General features: G+C 35.0%; 2 protein-coding genes across 2 annotated transcripts; one reads left to right on the forward strand and one right to left on the reverse strand.

Moving 5' to 3' along the window:
* Nucleotides 1-1,473: 1,473 nt before the first annotated feature.
* LOTGIDRAFT_153921 (hypothetical protein) lies at nucleotides 1,474-4,259 on the forward strand (the record flags this gene model as incomplete). Its single annotated transcript, XM_009059917.1, has 2 exons — nucleotides 1,474-1,930; nucleotides 3,910-4,259. The coding sequence occupies 2 exons, from the start codon at nucleotides 1,474-1,476 to the stop codon at nucleotides 4,257-4,259; spliced, it is 807 nt and encodes a 268-aa protein (XP_009058165.1).
* Nucleotides 4,260-16,444: 12,185 nt separating this feature from the next.
* On the reverse strand, nucleotides 16,445-16,600 carry LOTGIDRAFT_105775 (hypothetical protein; the record flags this gene model as incomplete). Its single annotated transcript, XM_009059918.1, has 1 exon — nucleotides 16,445-16,600. A coding segment is annotated over one exon (156 nt), but the record flags the coding sequence as incomplete, so codon positions are not given.
* Nucleotides 16,601-21,720: the final 5,120 nt, after the last annotated feature.

Consider the following 21,720-nt stretch of genomic DNA (forward strand, 5'->3'; position numbering starts at 1 on the left):
TGAAATTCGTTGCCGGATTAAATATTTCACATTACGTCGTAAACATTTGTTTGAGATCCTTCCCACCCCCTTCGCCAACTTCTAAAGCTGGCGCGTTGTTTTGTTTACAAGGGGCATATATATATGACCTACATGTACATAATATGCATGCTACGAGCTCAAATCGTTTTGCTGAACCTGTGTAATACACTTCATTGTAATTCTGGGAATGTGTGGTCACTGATATTGTCTGTCCTGCCCAATAGTTCAGTGGATTACGGGACAGGACAAGAGCTTTACAACTCGGTTTGCTGGTAAAGGTTTAAAAGTTAGTATTATCTATGGAAATCCAGAATACACTACTATCTTCAACATAGAACACTGGTGCATCGGTATCAAACAATATTTGGGCAATTACAATAGAAAATGTTAAACTCAATCATCTGATTACAACTGATAGTTTCATAGCACGGCATAGACTTGAAATAAGTTCAGCACAACCACACGCTTCTGAATGGTCTATGACTTTCAATGACAGAAAAGAAAGTGTTGTATATTTGAAGAACTTTGCGATAAAATGGTTCCAGGAGAATAAAATTGGATCATCTCCTTGCTTAGAAATGAAAAATGGCAATGTAATAATAGGGTCTATGACTAATTGTCTAAAAGATATAAACAAAGGAGCTGACGTGTATCTCAATGAGAAGGCACTTACAAATACTAAGGCAGTATTGGTGTATATTTTTATTGGTTTATATTTCGCGCGTAAATATTTGTATCACGTGATAGTTTTGTTTACTTTTACTGGCTTCCGCTCAAGTAAAAGCGGCGTTTTGTTATTACTTTATTTTGTGATTAAACCTGTGAATTCATCATCAAAAAGTGTGTTAACATTGACAGGCAGGATTGGGATCAGAACTCTAATCATTCAACGAACTACCTATTTCGTTCAATCTGTCAACCGTTAACAACTTTTTGATCAAAAGAGATCTGGATGAGTCGACTATCTCGGAAGTCGTGACTAATTTAAAGGTACATTCACTTGTTTTTTTTTTACATTCGCCTCCAACTTTGCCAGATTCATTTTACAACAGAAAATAGTCGTCATGACAGCAAATATAAGAGCTCCAAAACAATGGAGTCTCACAAAGCATGAAAATATCACCTCTTTCGAGGCGTGGAGACAAAACCTTCAATAGACATTGTCACTAGACCAAAACTTTGCTCCTTTCCTTCTCGATGGTGTCGAATGTTCGACCAGCTAGACAAGAAATTACCATTCAAGGCAACAAGACTGTATATTATGGACCCAATCAACAATATGATTCCACATCATCCACTATTCGCCGCACGCAAGCATACGTATTGCGATCCACTTTGACCGCATCTATCATTTTGCCTGGTGAGTTTATTGAAATATTGTTACCTGAAGGCATGATCGCCGTTGAGCGTAGATCAGATTCTATTTGCGCTTGAAATCGAAAGGACTCTGATATGTGGCCACCTTCCAACACTCTTGAAGCAGCAGCTGGTAGAGTCCGCCTAGTCAATTCTTCATCATATCCCAAGTTACTTGCCAAGAATGATCACTTTTGTCAAGCACGATTACTGTCCGTGTCCGAACCAGAAATCCGAGACACGAATCCTCAGTACATCAATCAACATACCAGAGCGCACACGTCCAGTAATTCATTTCATTCTGAGTCAATTAACCTAGATTCCGATAATATACTCACCTTAGAGCAAAAAACTTCATTCCAGCAAGTTCTACAAGATTATGACCATGTTTTTGATAAGCATATTTCTTGCTACAATGGTGCGTCAGGCCCTTTTGAAGCTGTTGTAAATATGGGACCGGTTCAGCCCCCACAGCGTAAAGGTCGCCTTCCCCAATATGCTCGTGACAGACTATGCGGATTACAGGCCAAATTTGACGAACTTGAATCTGAGGGTGTATTTACCCGCCCGGAAGATGTAGGCGTTAATATCGAATATTTAAACCCATCAAAAAAAGGTATTGGTGAATTCAGACTTGTTACTGCTTTCGCTGATGTCGGTAGAAATAGCAAACCCCAACCCTCACTCATGCCAGACGTCGATTCGATTCTGAGAACAATCACCTGTTGGAAATACATAATTGTAACTGAATTGAGTAACGCCTTTTATCAAATACCGCTTAACAAATCTTCTATGAAGTATTGTGGTGTTTCAACCCCCTTTCGCGGTGTCCGTGTTTACAATAGATCGGCCATGGGTGTGCCCGGGTCCGAAACTGCACTTGAGGAACCTATGTGTCGCGTCCTCGGAGATCTTCTAAAGACTGTATAGCTTGGACAGATGAGCTCAGGGCACAGTATTATATGGCTCAGGAAAAACTTCATTCCAATACATCCATCTTACTACCCCGTCCAAACAACCAGCTTTGGACCGATGGCTCCGTTGCCAATCACGGTAGTGGGGCAACATTATACGTCTCCCGCAGCAATAAACCGTCCCTGGCTGGATACTTTAGTGCAAAATTACGAAAGCATCAAGTTATATGGCTTCCATGCAAGATCGAAGCGTTGTGCAGAGCCGCGTCAATCAAACATTTTAGTCCTTACATCATTCAGTCTACACATACAGCAACTGTTCTAACAGACAGAAAAAACCTGGGTACAAGCATTTGGTAAATTATGTAGAGGAGAATTTTCAGCGAGTCCAAGAGTTACCTCATTCCTTTCTACTGTTAGCCGCTTCAAGGTTAATCTTGTCCATCTGGCTGGTACCGCCAATGTACCTTCCGATTTTGCCAGTAGGAACTCTTTACCGTGCAAAGAACCCAACTGCCAAATCTGTGTATTTATTTCCACCACTGATCTTATACCGTCAGTGACATTGTCAGTGGGGCTCACCGACTACCTTTTACGTCTAGATCCGCATGGATTCAAACACAATCTGAAGACCCAGATTTAAGACGTGTTCATTCCCACTTAAAACAAGGAACTCGTCCCTCTCGAAAGCTAACCAATATCAGTGATGTAATATGGTACTTACACTGTGCTACTATAGCGCGAGATGGATTTCTCGTAGTTAAACAATCGCAACCTTTGGCGTCACAGCGTAAACTCATTATAGTTCCTAGAACCGTATTAACCTCTATTCACTTAAAATTGGACCACCCTACTAAGCACCAATTGAAGCTTGTCGCTCTAGATATTGACAAAAGTATCGATAAAGTCTCTGAAGCTTGCCATACATGCACTTCCCAACTATGTTGACTGAACAAACTTCTCAAGACCCACCGACAGTTATTGGAGTTTATTTTGCAGCTGACGTGTTAAAATGTAACAAACAACTTATACTTGTTCTCCGCGAGACTGCTTTATCCTATACATCTACAGTACTTATCGACAACGAACAGCATTCTACATTACGTGGTGGGCTTATTCGACTTTCGTTAGAACTAAGACCATTGGATGGTCCTACTGCTGTTATGAGGGATTTGCTGTTCTTGTTTGAAATAACGAACTCTTACAGTTACAGTTGTAGGTCGCTACAAGAGCCCTAACAAAAAACCCGTAGCTGTAAAAGCTATTCGTGAACTTGAAGAGGAGCTATTACGTACAGACCCCAGTGGTGATCCCGTTTCGTCGTTAGGTTTGGCACTAGCTACGCCAACACTCAATTCCCGTATCCGCAGCAGGGGTTTATCTGCAAGTGAAATATGGACACATCCCAATCAGTATTCTAATGAACAGATACCCGTCATCGATCGCGATCTCATATCCCAACAACAGAGTCAACGCTTAAATAACCATTCACACATGCAAACATCAAAAAATTTGAACAAACAAGTTATTGATATTTCAGCACTTTAAGTAGGCGATTTGGTTTACATCCAGTCGGATCGAAACAAAGCTTGTTCTCTAGACCGTTATTTGATTATAGAGATGAAGGATGATTGGTGTTATATTCGAAAGTTTTCAGGATCACAGCTTCGTTCCGCCTCCTACAAAGTCAATCTAAATGAATGTTACAAAGTCCCTAGTTATGTTGTTCCTAATATTGTTCATCGAAAGGACGACAATGACAGCGATGAGGAAGCTGACGTACCCGATGTTACTCCCCAGTCTGTTATGATTGATCCACCCTACATTCCTCCCGAAGCACCACCTGAGATAACTCTGCCAGAAGAACCATCTGTTGATTCTACAGTTGCTCCATCAACCTCCCTTCAACGACCAAAGAGACTCCGCAAACTACCAAAATATCTAAATGACTATGATTTATCGTACTAGGTTGATTTGTTAAATTGTTTTTATGACATTATTTTGTTAGATGGGAACTTTAATCTTGTTAAAAGAGAAGTCACGCCAGTAGGTTTACTGGTATATTTTTATTGGTTTATATTTCGCGCGTAAATATTTGTATCACGTGATAGTTTTACGTTAACTGGTTTAATAGTATCTGTATCTCACATCTTGGAACAAACCTCAACTAACATTTCAACCATTGAAACAGGCGGAACAAGGTGGTATGTTGAAAGTAGACAAACGTGGGAGAAGATACTGACGTTTGATGGGTCGAGAGATGTGGTATATGGTTCGAAAGATCAAGTTTATGATGCAGCTGTTAATGGATCAGGGTTTAGAATCGTTATAGAACACAGTGAATCTGTTTATCGATATGCTCCCATAGACATTGTACATGTTTATAACTCAACATTTGTAGTTCTAGAAATATTTAGGGATAGGACAAATACAAATACATGCTAAAACTGAGTTGGTGTGGTGGTTACTAAATAAAATTATAAATTGGCCTAACTTAGCTGGAGCTTTTTGTAACACTTCAAATATGTCCTGATACTAGATTTAGAAAAATAGCGGTTGGAATTGAGAATGTATGTAAAAATTGTAGATGTATATTATGTTTCACTAAAGTATGTTGTATACTCCCTTTGCTCACGTATACCCTTTTTATACGCCAACATGGTCGTATATTGTTGTCGCCCATGTCCGTCGGTCGGTCGGTCGGTCAGTCCGTCCGTCCACAGTTTTTATCTGATTTTAATAGAATTTGGTGTGATCATTTATATTCATGATATCTTAGTTCGAATTTTAACTTTTTATTTATTCAGAATTAAGATTTTCTTCATTTCAATCTTAAATTCCTGTGTGACCATCAATAACAAAAGTTGAGTGTTATATGAATCGATAATAATATACCTTCGTGTACTACTGTGCAAAGACTGTGTACTTCATATTATATACCTTCAGACCACGGTACTCAAAGTACACAATACTATGATTTAAATGCATTGAGAGCTAGTTGAATATTTCTTAGTGTTATTTGCAATATTTTGTATATTTCTGACATTAACGTCAATAAGTTGATATCAACAGTTCGACAATAAATTTAAACAATATATCATTTAAGTTGGACTTGAGACATTCATACTCTGAAATTAGCTGATCAACACAAGGAAAGCAATATGGAAATGTTAAGTTACCTGCTGTACTTTTTGTTTTTAAGATATTTAAATGGATGTTTTCCTGTGAAAGATTTGATAAAGACTGTATACGTTGGAGGATTTAATAATATAAATAATAAAACTCAGATTATAGAGGACGTCGATATGAACTTTTGTTTATTTAAATGTTTCGAAGACATAACTTGTAATTATGTGTTGATGTGTTCCAGTCCTATTAAACAATGTTTTCTTCTTTCTGGTGATATTGACGAGCAGCACTCGACTGACGCTGAATATGACGACTGCTACAAAATGAATATAGTAAGTAAATTCTTTACTGAATCACTTTATTCTTTTGTAATTAAAAGGGCAGTATGTAAATTTGTCATTATCAAAAAGGTCGTAATAATACAATATGCTATTTACATATCTACTTGATCGAACTTGATTTTAAAATGTTAATTAAAATAATTAATTGTTAAATAAGCAGCTTAATCTAGTGTTGGGACTCAAAATGAAATGAAATTTTGGGGTTTTTACTTCCTACTTTTCTGCATCATGTGGGCTAATGAACGGCGGGTGTAAAATTCCGAATTCTCGAACTGTCCGAATTGGGCCAGAAAAGACCCATCGAAACTAAATTTGCGGGATAGGAATCAAAACATTTTACATCATAAAACGAATATTTTTAAAAGCTTTCATTTGGTCAAATCACAATTTCTTTCTTGTACACCGTGCCAGTTTATAATAATATTATAATTATGAATTAGACCTGTGTACACGAAAAATAAAGACCCAATTCGGACAGTGCGGGAATTCGAAATTTTACACCCACAGGCTAACGAAGACGGACAGCGCCATGCAACTTGCGACGAGGGAAATTTTGCCAGGACAGCGGCATTAGCCTGCTCTCTTTCGATTTCCAACTGTGGTGGGGTCTTTAACGAGCACAGCGAACGAACGACTAGACGCTCTTTCTGTGTCAACAGCTGACATGGGGAAACCAGGTTGAAATATCTGAAGATATTATCTCTACCTATGCCGGGATTGAACCCTGGACCTTCAGGTTAGCGAGCAAGGGTCTATATTTTCTTTCAAAAAATAATTTATTCGCATATCATAACATAGTATATAAACAAATCAAGTCATTTATACGCCCACATGTCCGTCAACATTTCTTGTGAACATAATAGAGACTACAGTTTTTATGTATAGGTTAATGGTCGAAAGCAGTCCAATAAGTTCAATAATGATCGTAACACGTCATTGGACTGCTTGAAGACCATTAACCTACTTAAAATACAGATTACACAAACAATAACATCTACTCATGCACGTGAAATAGTACAGGTCACATGAGATCAACTCACGTGTCATTCAATTCGGGGTGATCAATATCTGTGATTATACTACTACTGACTTCTGACTCCCATTTCACAATTATCCACAATATTGTAAATTTCCAATTGCATGTAATTTGTCTTAAAATGTCTTTGGGTTAATAGAAATGTAATGTTTGGAAATTCTATACTTGAAATAAACACGTCCATTAATATTCAGTGAAACCGACTTAGATTTGGAACTGAAAATTTCCTTCTGTAAAATCATATTTCCAACTATTGTCTGAGCAAATTAAAAAATTTTTTTTGATTGTTTCGATATTTTTTAAGAGAATTAGAATATCAGCCTCAAAATAGTACTTAGAATATCTTTGCGTTAATAAAAATATCCTCTTTTGTAAGATTACATTGAAAAGAAACACATTTCCCTCCTAGAAATTTCAACCCCTAAAAGTCACAAATTTTAGCTGAAAATGGGCCTCTGTAAAATCAAATTGTAAAGACATAGTGTGTGCTTATTTTTATATTTTTATCAAAGCAAGACATTTTAAGACTACTATTTTGAGGCTGCTATTCCACTTCTCGTAAAAACAATAGAAAAAATAAAAAAAAAACTTTTTACTTTGCTCAGACATAATAATTTATTTATCTGTTGGCCTTTTCTTTCAATCCATGGACAGTCGAAGACTATCAGTACTGTTATGAAGTTAATATTTCAATTTATATTATAATATTAGGCGGAATGCGATTCTGTAAGCATTACGATCGGACAGAATTTACATAATTTGTGTGGCCAAAACATCAGAGTCAATGATGGTAACATTCAGAAATAATTTATTAAAAATCACCCGAAAGTGAGTATTTATCAATCATGTTATGTCGTCACAGCAGTCCGTAATATGCAGCTATATTTAAAATTTAATATACTCTTGGCACAATGCCCGTACAAATAAGTTGAATATTGGTCCGCTAAGATCAAAGGATTACGCCACATCTGTATTTTAACTAATTTTAATGAAACTTGATGTGATAATATATTGATGAGATCTTGGTCAAGTTTGAATTTGACGATTTTCGATAAACGGTTTTTGAATTATTGCCCTTGAATTAGGAAAAACGTGCCAAACTTTTTAACCCTCGCTTTCTCGCCTTTTTCCACACTTTCACGCCTTTTCCTCGACTTTTTCCTCGCCTTTTTCCTCGTCTTTTTCGTCGCCTTTTTCCTCGATATTACCATTTATGCATCAAACTAATTTTGCTTTCAATGGGTTAATTAACAAATGAATCGTTAATTGATTTGTTTGACCTTTTAATGTTTGTCTTTTTAATAATAATAATGTCATATAATATTATTCAGGGACACTTTTTCCGGTTTTTTAATATTTTTATGTTTGATAGGCTATTCTTAAGAGACAGCTAGTGAAGATATTCGTTAACACTATAAATACTCTTTCCTTTTCAGTTTTTTCTTCGACGATCTATTAATTTACTACGAAAACAAACAATAAACTAAAAAAAAAATTTACTCTAAGTTATAAGTTTACCTGTGCTTTCGTAACTTTGTCATTAGTAGGCTATCAAATTAAAACCTATACTCCCTAAGTTTTATAATTGGTTGTAAACTAAATTCCAGATCAAGTTTAACATGGCATAATACGTCAGTTGATAGACATATTAATTTGTTTATGATCATTTCATTATAATTGAATACTTATTTCATCGATAAATCGAATCCAAGGACCATAGTGATATTACATAACGGTGGGTTCGTTTTGCCGCATTGCCTAACTTGCCGGCATCGTGCCCAACTGCACAAAAACTCTGATCAAATCCGGAATGGCCATTTGTTTCACATGAAACGAAATATTTTAATATGGTGTCCCGCATCGATTTTTATACGCCCACATCTCTGTGGACGTATATTGTCGGCACCCCCGTCGGTCCGTCCATCCGTTCGTCAACAATTGCTTGTAAACGCTCTAAAAACTAGATTTTTTGATGGAATCAAATGAAATTCGGTATGCGTATACATATTCATAAAACGAAGATCAAGTTCGAAATTGAGCTATTTTCGACCGTTAGAAGCAGAGTTATTGCACTTGCCCCAAAATCTTGAATATTTACCATCCGCATGCCGTGGTGGGCTTATATGGCTGTGGTCCACTATCTAATTTTTCTTTTTTCTAAACAATCGCAGGTTCGTCGATTTTTGTAGTTAGCAGTGTGGAGCCAATCAACCCCTCTACCTTGTCCACCAGGACATTCTGGGACTTTTTTTTTTGAATATTCAATAATTCAATTAAATTAACAATTTAAAAAAAATGTGCACCGATAAAGATGGATGAAAAAAGGCGAGGAAAAAGTCGAGGAAAAAGACCAGAAAGACGAGAAAGCGAGGAAAAAGGCCAGAAAGCGAGGGCAAAAAAAGACGAGAAAAAAGGCTATGAAGTGAGGAAAAAGGCCAGAAAGCGAGGGTAAAAAAGGCGAGAAGTCGAAATAGCGAAGAAAAAAGCGAGGAAATCTTCCTCGCCTTCTCGCCTTTTCCTCGCCTGTTTTACCCCTGCTATCTCGCCTTTTTCCTCGCTTAATCGTCTCTCGACTTCTCGCGAGTACATTCGGCTTCCATATTCTAGTGATATAAGGTTCATGGATTAGAAATTTTAATATAAGTAAATTTTGGACTTGTTTGATTAGATTTGAGAATTTGGCTAAAACTAGGTATTTGCTGGACGGTATCATCATAACCTTTGAGTTGTGTGATATCATCTGGTTGACGCTGGAATATATCTCTCTGGTTTATAGTAAATCATTCCTGTTTCGTCTCCAGACATGTTCTGTTCTAACATTATATGACCTATGTTCTGGTGGTTGCTGATCATCAGATAACAACTGCGCTGGTTTCCAACTCTGACTGCACCACCATAATGTATTATATTTTATCTAATTTACGAGTACCACGATCATACTACTTCTTATTTTGTTATCCTACAACTGCTCTTGGATTATTTGAGGATTGATTGTCTTAGGTCTCGATAATATAGAATTAGTTGGTAATTCGGTTGCAGTTCGTCATCCAAATAATCTTTGTGAACGTGATCCAGATTCTGGTGTCTTTGTAGTATTCCATAGATCAATAAAAGCAAGGTAAGCATGTACTCTTTTACCACCTGCTTTCTAAAACAAATGACGGACGGTTTGGTTTGCTAATTTCTCTATCACTATTTCTGTATCACTACAAGTATTTTCTCCTAACTCTTCTACGTCTGTAAATTCAGAATAAGAAATCAATCACTACCATGAACATCGAATTAAGATAATTCAATAAATCCGCGGCTACGACTTTCCAGGGTCCATTTGGTATTTCACTGGGTAACATTTGCTAACTACTTCTTCTATCTGTGTATTCATACCTGACCAAAACATTATATCTCTCGAAAATTGTTATTCTTAACATGTCTTTCCTCGTGGAAACTGGAATTATAACTATTTCCTTTCAATAAAATATTCTCTATGACACCAATTTCATCTCGTGAATCAAGCTAACATCAAATATCTATATCAACTTCATTTCTTCTAGACGGCCAACCTTTAATTACAATATTCTTCAGATTCTCTAACTTTGTATCCTTCCTATGGTCTCTTCTAATAACTCTTTCTGTCTTCTTTCACTAAAAGCCGATGTACCTCTGACGTCTGTTGCAAATATTTTTGTACATTCTTTAATAAATCAGTATGTGCATTGGGTATGTAGGTTCTGCTCAAGGCATCAGCTTCGAGGATGTCTTTCCCTGATTTCGCAATTATATTAAAAGTGTAGTGTTGTCGAGTCATCCACATCTTCTGTAAACGCAAAGGAACCTGGTGCCCGCCCAACATCAAACGCACTAGATTGGAGAGAAATCAAAACACACAAATAAACAACAATACTTTTATTTACTAACAGTACAATAAATCCAATATAACATCGATAACAGGTATCTGATTTTCTGGATATTGCTATTAAACAAATTATGACAAATTACACTTCTGTAATTTAATTAATAATTATGTTAATGTATTACTATTTAATATATAAGTCAGTTCTTTGAATTAATATTTTAACAAGTATTTATGTTAAACACTTTCTCCAACTTCAACCTTGGAGAATCTCCTCTCTTATCTTAAATAATAGTTTCACAACTATAGTATACGTTTATATTTCTGCAACCTAAGATTGGTATTTAATTATTTCAATTATTTGCCTTTGATCTTGGAGAATATTTCTCCAGTTTTTATTTTGGAGAATATTTCTCCAGTTTTATTCTTGGAGAATATTTCTCCAACTTTAATCTTATTGGACTTGCTTGGAGATCTTCTACGACTGTGTTATTTAAGGAACTCTTATATTTTCCTTTGAAGGATTTCCTAATAAATAGTAAACCTTCTTCACCGTTTTATATTATTTCCAATTTAATTAATTCTCCACTTTTGTATTGGAGATTTTTTACTTACTTTGATAGATGGGTTTGCTTGGAGAAACTCATTTTTGTCTGAATGAGAGCCCTCGTTGGATTAGACGCCCGTTATTTATAACGTCATTGCGAACGTCGGTAAACATTGCGCGTTCGAGTTGTTCTTAGTTCAACGGCTAAGATTTAATGGCTTTAACAAGGCCATAGGTTAATCACACGCTTATGTCTTATTGAAATTCGAATAGTTGACATTATTTAGTGTGAATTTGAGTGTATATTTGTGAGGTTAACTATTTGTAATTAAGAAACAGACAAAACTGGCGGCGTACGTAGTTTTCGAGAATGTAACAGAATTTATGAAGGAATCCATCAAATTAATGCCGTTAACACAGGCGTTCGTTTTGGATGAGGGCGCCATATATATTAAGGCTACATCGTTACCCACATTCGAGTGAAATTTCTTGAAGGAAAATAAGAAGAAGTTGTCTCTCGATCTTAGCATAAGCATATCCTGCATTCGTTAACGATTTTGATGCATATGGTACATAGGCCTATCCATGGTCTATCACCTTGTATTAGAACTGTAACAAGATCTGACTGCGAGTCATCACATGAAATTGTTATTGGTTCATCAAGACTATTATACACAAAAAATTTGACAAAAATTTTAAATTCTGTTCCTTACACCTGGTCAACACTACCTCCAGTCGTTGATTGTGTATTGCTATTGTTGGAGCATATATTAAAATGTCATCCATATTATCCACATCATCAAGATCACACAACATCTCACTCATGGTTCGATGGTAGATTTCTGGAGCTGATTAAATTCCCATAGGCAAACGAAGATACTCATACATAGGTGTATTAAAAGATGTTATTTGTTGACTTTCTTCAGTTAAAGCTATTTGGAAATAACCCATATTAGAATCAAGTACCGTGAACAGTTTAGATTTATTTGTTCTGCTTGTGACTTCTTCTATGGGCTTTCATTGGATGCAATTCACGTTGAAGAGCTTTAATAAGGTCTCCACGATCAATGGTACATCTTTTTTGGTACCGTTAGACTTTTTATTTACCGCATGCAAAGCACTACACCAATGTGTTGGTTCTCCTACTGGTACTTTCTTTTTAATGTCATAGTCTCAAGTTCGTCAACTTTAGCTTTAGCTGGTTCACGTAATGCAGGAGGCTTTGTTCCAGGGGGTGGGCAACTGAATAATGAATATTCACCGCGAATTTTACCTACTCCTAGAAAAACATTACGATATTTATCATATACCTCTCTTGCGCTCTGTTCCCTTTGTTTTCTATCAATACTAATACAATTAATTCTCCGAACTAAATTAAGATTAACATTATCAGATTCTGACAAAATATTAGGAACATTTGAACCTGGAATAATTTCACATCTAATAAAATACATAATACCTGTATGATTAATAGGTAAATTAATATAACCCAATGTCTTAACAGGTGTAAACGGTGGTTTGTTTAGGACATGTTTAATTATTTTTTATTTATGATTTAATTCTACATGTTTTTTTTGCTGAATTATGGTTTAATTCTACTTAGATTTCATTTCTGTTTGCTGAATTATCGTTTTTGTTTACTATTTTTGATATCCAGTAAACAAAAATATTAATTCAGCAAACAAAAATGAAAAATAAGTAGAATTAAATCATAATTCAGCAAACAAAAAAAGAAAATATTAAAGAAAAATTCAGAAAACAAAAATGAAAAATAAGTAGATTTAAATCATAATAGTAGTAATAGAGCTTTCAGATTGTAAGCACTCATGTATTTATTTCCAATTCATTCCATTTGCATACATATCAGTGCCTACAATCTGAGAGCTCTCACACCCATGATATGAAATATCTACTCTACAAATCATACATAGAAAAAAACCTCGTTTTATTTTTAAATTAACCCATTTAAAAATAGGATGAGTTTAATTTTAAAACACGAACAACACAAATTCGAAACTACAGATTATTCAGGCGACGGTTTCTTTTCAGCACTATCTTCTCTAATTCCAAAAGAAGCTAGCTTTGTTTCAAACAACAAATCACTTATTTGTGATAAAGTCTGACAAATTAAAAGAATTGCAGCAAAAAAGAGAACTTTGAAAAAGGAGAATAGAACAACAAGCTTTAGAAAAAAATATTTTATTTTAAGTTATAGGCACAGGGGTCTGTTTCTATCAATAGTCGACTCTATCCATATAGTATATATATGAGAAGGTGGCTAACGCTCGTCACGACCATCTCCGCTTCAGACGATTTTCTACCATTTACCGTAATGAAATATAATCCCAAACTTATTTGAATCGTTTCATTGAATATTTTCCCTTCACACAAGACCTTGGTGTTCCTCTTCATACTAATCTAACTATTGTTCAATAAAAATACTACAAAAATTTATACCCATCGTTTCATACGAAACTTCGCATCTTGCCTAGCTCCGTATAGAAGCAGATCTAGACACGAACCTAATCACAAGCCATCTTGTCCAAGGCTACAGCTTGAATGATAAAATATGCATCAAATTAAATATTATAACGTCTGAATGATATCAATAAATTCTCAAATGCTCAAAATATTCCCAATTTTAACCGTGTGTATTTACTGAAGAAGTTGCAATACCGAACTATTTTTAAGAGTGGAAGCGTATCTGAGTTACGAAACTAGAAACCGGAAAGACGATTAGGAGGATTTTTAAAGACAGTTCGCACCATAATGAGTTATTTCGTCCTCATTAACATTACTGTGCTTACATTTTTATGTTTTTTCACTTAGTATTTATCAAATAAAATTCATTCTTTTCATATGTGTCTTTTAAAAACACCATGTTTAATTAAGTTTTACAGTCTGTTTTACTGATTTACTTCCCTTAATTTTATTGATCGCTCGATTTTGGCAGTAGTTTCGTTGCAAATACAACAGGCTGGATTAATTGGTTTGAGCCGTGTGGAATTCATCTTGAATCGTCTACTTGCGGTTTGTTTACATTAAGTCTAAGTCGTTTCGCCGTGCGTAGTCTTCGGTGCTCTTCGGCTGTGAAAAGATGCACCCGTCGTTTCGTCTCACTTCCGGTACTAATGTCTACGCGTGAACTATTTTAAACATGGCTGGTCAATAGGTCAGGGTAATATCTCCGATAGGTAGAATTTCTCTGTTGATCAGGATGCCATCGTTTCAATGTATCTACTTCCAGTTGGTGGGTTTCAGGGCAGAATGTTATCTATTTTGTACAGAAAATGATGCTGTAAAATTACTGTGTTGCTATTTTCATTACTTATATATTTTTAAAGACTGGAAATCACCAATATAACTACTTTTTTCTTAGTAATTAAATAAATAGTCAGTAACCATGCTTTTACTTTCACTTTGGTTTTTACTCGACAGGTAATTATAGCTGACCAATCGTATTGACCGAAATATATTTACCGTCAAATCAACCGGAAGTAGATATTTAGTATTTTTATTGAACAATAGTTAGATTAGCATGAAGGGGAACACTGGGGGAGATCTAAAATACGTCTTGTGTGAAGGGACAATATTCAATGAAACGTTTCATATGAGGATGGGATTATGTTTTATTACGGTAAATGGTAGAAAATCGTCTGAAGCGGAGGTTGTCGTGACGAGCGTTAGCCGCCTTTTCATATATATACTATCATAGAGAGATTCAACTATTGATAGAAACAGATGCCCGTGGTTATTGGATAAAAATGTCTGTAAATAATTGCTCAAAGTCCTAAAACTTATTTTGGTTCAGATATACAATAATCATTAGGTTCTCTTCCTGGTTTTTCATGGGCAACGTATTCTGGAAAAAACATCTTCCAGAGTGTAATAATTATACTGGATAAGGTTCGATCCGCGATTAGAAAAAACCGATAAACCCAAACCAGGTGAAGAACTTTGTCAATAGAGTTGATGTTGCTTCACTTAAACATGATATTTTATACAGAAATAAAGACATAAAGTTTAGACACGAAGCAGACAAACAAATTATAAACGAACTTGAAAATATTCCAATTCCAAGAGAAAATGGAAAGAGCTCTGATTATAAAACTGATGAAATTGGGTATGGTATCATCAGATGAAATTCATAAAGAATTTAGAAAACTAGCATCTTTTTAAAAGTTAAAGTATTTGAAAAGGATTTACATAAAGTTTAACAATTATAGATTTGTATACAAGATATGCTTGGGTTATTCCTTTGAAAAACAAAGGAGTTTTATAACAGAAACGTCAAATCACTTGGGATTGAAAATTACAGTGCTCATAATAAGGGTAAGGCTTTAGAAATAGTAAGATGTAACAGAAAGCTTAAATCAAAACTGTTTAAAAATTTCACAGAACTAAAGTCTCAAAAATGATTAAAGATTGTACCCACTGCAGTATCAAAATAAATCGCGCAGGAGGCTTGAATGATTTTCTTAATGACGTTATTCCATGAACATTTTCTTTAGAGTTTGAAAGTCCAATGTTAGAAAGATAAATGTCAACAGTTATTTCAGTTTTATAATCAGAACACTATAGTCAAAACTGTGCCACCAAACATGGTTATGGGCGGGCGGATGTGGTGGTGAGTGGATGGGATGAATAGTTTGATGTGTTAAAAGTGTTACATGCAAAGGATACATAAAGTTTACAGCGTTGGTAACAGAAAATAACAAATGATTTAAACAATACAATTTTAATTAATTTGAAACTATTAAGTAATGCAGACAGTTCTGTCATTAATAACTAAAGATTCTAATCAGATCTATGATTCACATCCATAACACATATCCTACAAAAGGCAGTTGGCTGGAGTTGTCACAAATCCTATATTCAAAATCCACCATTCTTCTACCTCAAATCCCACAGAATTACTGCACAGTAAAAACTACTCAATCACTTCCTTCAGATTAAACCAACACATCTTCACAAGTGAACTGCCATCTTCAACTGAACTTATTCAACAAAAGCATGCTCCAGCCACCTGCCTTGAAGTAAATAATGACTGGGCAGTATCAACTAATAACTAAATATATTAATACAATGTGTAATTTATTACAATATCTGAAATAGAGGGTCATAACACCCTCCCCCTTAAAGAAAAGAAAATTTGAATGTAAAGTGAGAATTTTCTTCAACTAAATTAACTACAGCAAAAATCTGAAATATTAATCCAATAATAATAACATTACTTATAAATATAAATCCTTAAGTTCTAGATAAGGCATCAGCTATGATGTTGTCTAATATGTTAACAATGCTAAATTCTTTCAAAGACAGACTCCATCTCATGAGTCTTTGGTTTTTGTTTTTCATTTTATGAAGGAAAACTAATGGATTATGATCTGTAAATACCTCAATAGGAAAAGCAGTAGTACCTAAATATAACTCACATTTTTGTTAAGCAAGCAAACGAGCTAATGTCTCCTTTTCAATAGTGGAGTAATTTTAGATGCTTGTCAAACTTTTTTGAAAAATAACAAACAGGATGAACGATGCCATAAGCATCCCCTTGGAGTAAAACATCCCCAGCACCAATATCACTTGCATCTACGTGTAATTAAAAAGCTCTGTCAAATTGTGGTGCTTGTAAAACAGGATAACGCATAAGCATGGCCTTAATTTTGCTAAATGCTATTTCACAGCTATTATCCCAAATGAATTTAGCTCTTTTACTTAATAAATTTGTCAAAGGAGCAACAACATCAGAGAAATTGCGACAAAATTTGCGGTAATAACCTGCCATACCTAAAAATCTCATGATGTCCTTTTTGTTTTGAGGAACAGTAAAGTTAGCAATGGCTTCACACTTGGCCTTTAATGCATGTACCTGACCCTGGCCTATCACATGTCCTAAAAATTCAACAGGAGCTTTCGCAAATTCACACTTGGCAAGATTGATTGTCAAATTAGCATGAATAATCTTTTGGAAGAAATTTCGGATCCGTTCTAAATGTTCGTCCCATTCCATAGAATGCACAACTACGTCATCTGTATAAGTTTCGACACCATCAAGTTGTGCAGTTAAATTGTTGATTATCCTTTGAAAGGTTGCGGGTGCATTCTTTAAACCGAACGGCATCACTTTATATTGATATAGTCCCTTTGGGGCTAGAAAGGCAGAATTTTCTTTGCCCTCTCTGTGAGTGACATGTCCCAATAGCATTTCAATAAGTCAAATTTACTGACATATCTTGCACTGCCAACTTGGTCGATACAGTCATCTATACGAGGTATGGGGTAAGAGTTGTATTACCCATAAATGTAATACCCACTATAATTGTAATACCCACCATAAATGTAATAGTCATCAACCATAAATGTAATAACCAACCCCACCATAAATGTAATAATATTTAACCATAAATGTAATAACCAAAACCCACCATAAATGTAATACCCATCAACCATAAAGGTAATGAACAACGGTGCAGTTAGAAAATATAGTAATTAAGAAGAGGCCGCGGAGGCCCCCATGAATTATCTTCATACGATAATGTCTTGAATCTGAAAATCGAGTGGCCGAAATCCGAGGAGTTTTGGTATGGGGGTAAGGGTGGAGGTGAGATTTTTCGGACTACGGGCCCAACCACTTCCGGAGACGCTCCGCGGCCCTTGTTATGTCAGCATTGATTGAACTGCAAAGTCAAGGGGCACTTGAGCACTTTACCCTTAGCACAGTTTGTGATTGGCCACTACGCAGAAAACGAGGGATCGCACTATGTTTGCCTTCGGCAAATATCTGGCGCCAATGATCAAGCGGGCGTGGTACAAAACAGTGACGATCAAGAGGGCGCGGCACAAGACAGTGACAATCAAGAAAGTACGGTACAAGACAGTGACGATCCAAAGGGCGCGGCACAAGACAGTGACAATCAAGAGGGCGTTGTACAAAACAGTGACAATCAAGAGGGCGTGGAACAAGGCGATGGCGATCAAGAGGGCGTGGCGCAAGACGGTGACGATCCAGAGGGTGTGGTACAAGGCGGTGATTATCAAGAGGATGTGATGCAAGACAGTGACGACCAAGAGGGCGTGGTACAAGACAGTGATGCTCAAAAGGGCGTGGCACAAGGCGGTGGCGATCCAGAGGGTGTGGTACAAGGCGGTGACTATCAAGAGGATGTGATACAAGACAGTGACGACCTAGAGGGCGTGGTACAAGACAGTGACGCTCAAAAGGGCGTGGCACAAGGCGGTGGCGATCAAGAGGGCGTGGTACAAGGCGGTGACAATCAAGAAAGTGTGGTACAAGGCAGTGACGATCAAGAGGGCGTGGTACAAGACAGTGACAATCAAGAAGGCGTGGTACAAAACAGTGACAACCAAGAGGGCGTGGAACAAGGCGATGGCGATCAAGAGGGCGTGGTACAAGACGGATAAAGATAAGGTGGATAAAAACACTTTACAAAAACATTACATGTTCAGTTATGAATAATGGTATAACTACAAGATATTTTTATATTAGTAGAGGAGTAAGACAAGGTGACCCCATGAGCTCTAATCTTTTTAATCTAGTAATAGAATTTTTACTTTTTAATATCAGAAATAATCATAAAATACAGGGCATTAATTTTGGCAATAAATCTTTGAAGTGTATAGCCTTTGCGGATGATTTAACCTGCTTCATAGGGGAATGTAAGTCAGCAAGACATATTTTTTCTTTATTGGAACTTTTTAGCAAAATATCTGGTTTGTCCATCAACATTAATAAAACTGAAACTTTGAATCTGAACTTACCAAGATGTGAATTTGAGAAATGTTTAGAATTACTTGGTTTGAAGTTATCTTTAGAACCAATTAAAATTTTAGGTATATTTTTCACACTAAATGAAAATGAATTTGAATTTTTTAACCATACTCTGAAAATGAAGGTTATAAAATTATTTAATGAAAAAGTATATCATTTTCTATGGAAAGGACCTGATAAATTAAAAAGAAATACTATTACTCAAAATTTAAAGAATGGTGGGTTAAATATGATTGATATTAATGAGTTCTTAATGTGTCAAAGTCGTTTCTGGATAAAAAAAATTATCTTTAATCCAACATCTACATGGTTAATACCATATAATTACATTTTAAATGCTTATGGGGGAAATATCCTCCCTTTTTGTAACTTTTGTAAAGTTAATAGAATTAACAATCCCTTTTACAGATCCTTATACAATAATTGGTATGACATTTTCACAGTACATATAGATAAACAATACTATATTTTATGAACAACTTTATAAAAAAGACATAATCCAGGTTTGTCAGTTAGAAAACCCTCATAATTTAAATCCTCAAGAAAACCTTGATATACAAGGCATTAAAAGTGCTTTAGAGCACAAATCTTTCACAAAGGTTCAAAATGATAATACAAATAAATTCAAATGGAAAAGCTGCATTGATATTATTTTTCATAAATGTTACAATAAAGATTTTAGAACAATAAAACCTAAGGATATATATAATTTCTTCATCTACAAACATTAAACCATTGGCCTTTAATAAATGGGAATATTTCTTAGAAAAAAAAATTTTTTTCTTTGATTTTTAAAATATATAATATATTACACACTAATGATATTGATATAAGAATACATTCAGAAGAATATCACTTGGGATACCCAAGTATAGAAATGTTTAAAGACAAGTATGAATGCTTATTTGTAAATCATCTTATCTATTTGACTAAATACTATATTTATAAATGCAAACTCAATTCAAACATTCCATCAAACACAGAATATCTTAATTATATTAAAAACATCATGAACATTGAAAAAAACTTTAACAGCAAATTATATCAACAAGAATGGAATACCTACAAAATATTAGTATAAATTTATTTTAAGTCTATAGTTCTCAACCGAAGTCCTCTCACATTTACATCATAAAAACCTTATATTATCTTATAGTTAATAATTATTGAACATGCACTCATTTGGCATATAAGAAAACCAGAATAAAATAATAAAAGTAATATTTAAGATAAGTAATTAAAAAAGATAACAAAACAACAAACCATACATTTTTCAAGAAATATATATTTAAATTAAGAACCTTCATGTACATGTAAGCATTATAAGTTGTTTCCTATATTTTAACTTCTGTCATTCTGTATTTAAACATTATGCAACTTTGTTTACTTTTATATGTTATATGTGTGAATGTATTTTTTTTTTTGTTGTGTGTTGGTTCCCGAGGCCTATCGGCAAAAGTTTAGACAATCAATTAAAAAATTGATGAAACATATGTTGAGTTTGCTAGAGAGAAAGAAATACTTTTTGATAGATGGTGCTCTGCTAAAGACGTAGGCATTGATTTTTCAGAAATTAATACAGTTAATTTTGCTTGAAGATTTTAAGAATTGTGTTAGTGTTGAAATTCGAACTTATCTGGATGAACAAAAGGTTTATTATTTAAATGAAGCGGCCAGTTTTGCTGATGATTATTCATAAACACATAAATACCTGATAAAGTAGCTTCTTCTGTACCTAAGACCCAATCTGTTGATAAGTTAGTTCAATCAAATTCTCAGAAATCTGATTCAAGTGATAGAAAACCTGACTATTCATCCAGTCAAAGATATAAAATATTACTATCTAGTATAATTTGTAATTACTATCTGAATGTGTAAAGCATAAGCGCAAAAATGAAACGTTGTCGCCCCATGCTTTTGTTAATAATATTAAAGTTTGCCAGTCTGCTGAGAAAAGTTTGTCATGTTCCAAGGCTACAGTTAGAGACGAATTTATGCCTTTTATTTCTAAAGGATTTGTTTCACTAAATAGTGAATGTTTCTAAATTTCGAAATAGAAAAAGTTTGTGATCCTGCCAGAGAAAATTTAAGAGCTACTCAAACTAAAATGAAGGAATGTTTTGATAGAACATCTCAATCTAGAGCATTTAGCACTGGTGATAGAGTTTTATTATTGTTGCCTATCCTTGGTGAACCTCTGAGAGCTCGTTATTCTGGCCCTTCTTATGATCGAAAAAATAGTTAGTGAGACAGGGTTATATGTTCTTTTCTTTTGGGGAAATGGAATTAATCCAGCACTAGGTAATGCTGGTTTATGTAGGAGAGAAATAAAGACTTGTTGGAGGAAATATATTTTTATTTTTATTGCCTTTATCATTTTTTTACGCCCACATGAAATGGGAGGCGTATAATTATTGCCGTTACCCATGTCCGTCCGTTCGTCCGTCGGTCCGTGGGTCCACAATTGCTCGTAAACACTCTACAAGACATAATTCTTGGCGGATTTTGACAAAACTTGGTATGAGTGTTCCGAATCACCCAAGGATGAACCCTATTGAAAATCAGAAGAATCGAAAAATATTTAGTTATTGCCCTTGTTCTTGAAAACGCGTTAAATTTTTAGCTCGTAAACACTTTAGAAGGGACAATTCTTGATCGATTTTGACAAAACTTGGCGTTCAATTTCTAGCTTGTAAACATTCTAGAAGGCTCAATTATTGACAGATTTTGACAA

The sequence above is a fragment of the Lottia gigantea genome (assembly GCF_000327385.1).
Source record: "Lottia gigantea unplaced genomic scaffold LOTGIsca_4, whole genome shotgun sequence".
NCBI lineage: Eukaryota > Metazoa > Mollusca > Gastropoda > Lottiidae > Lottia > Lottia gigantea.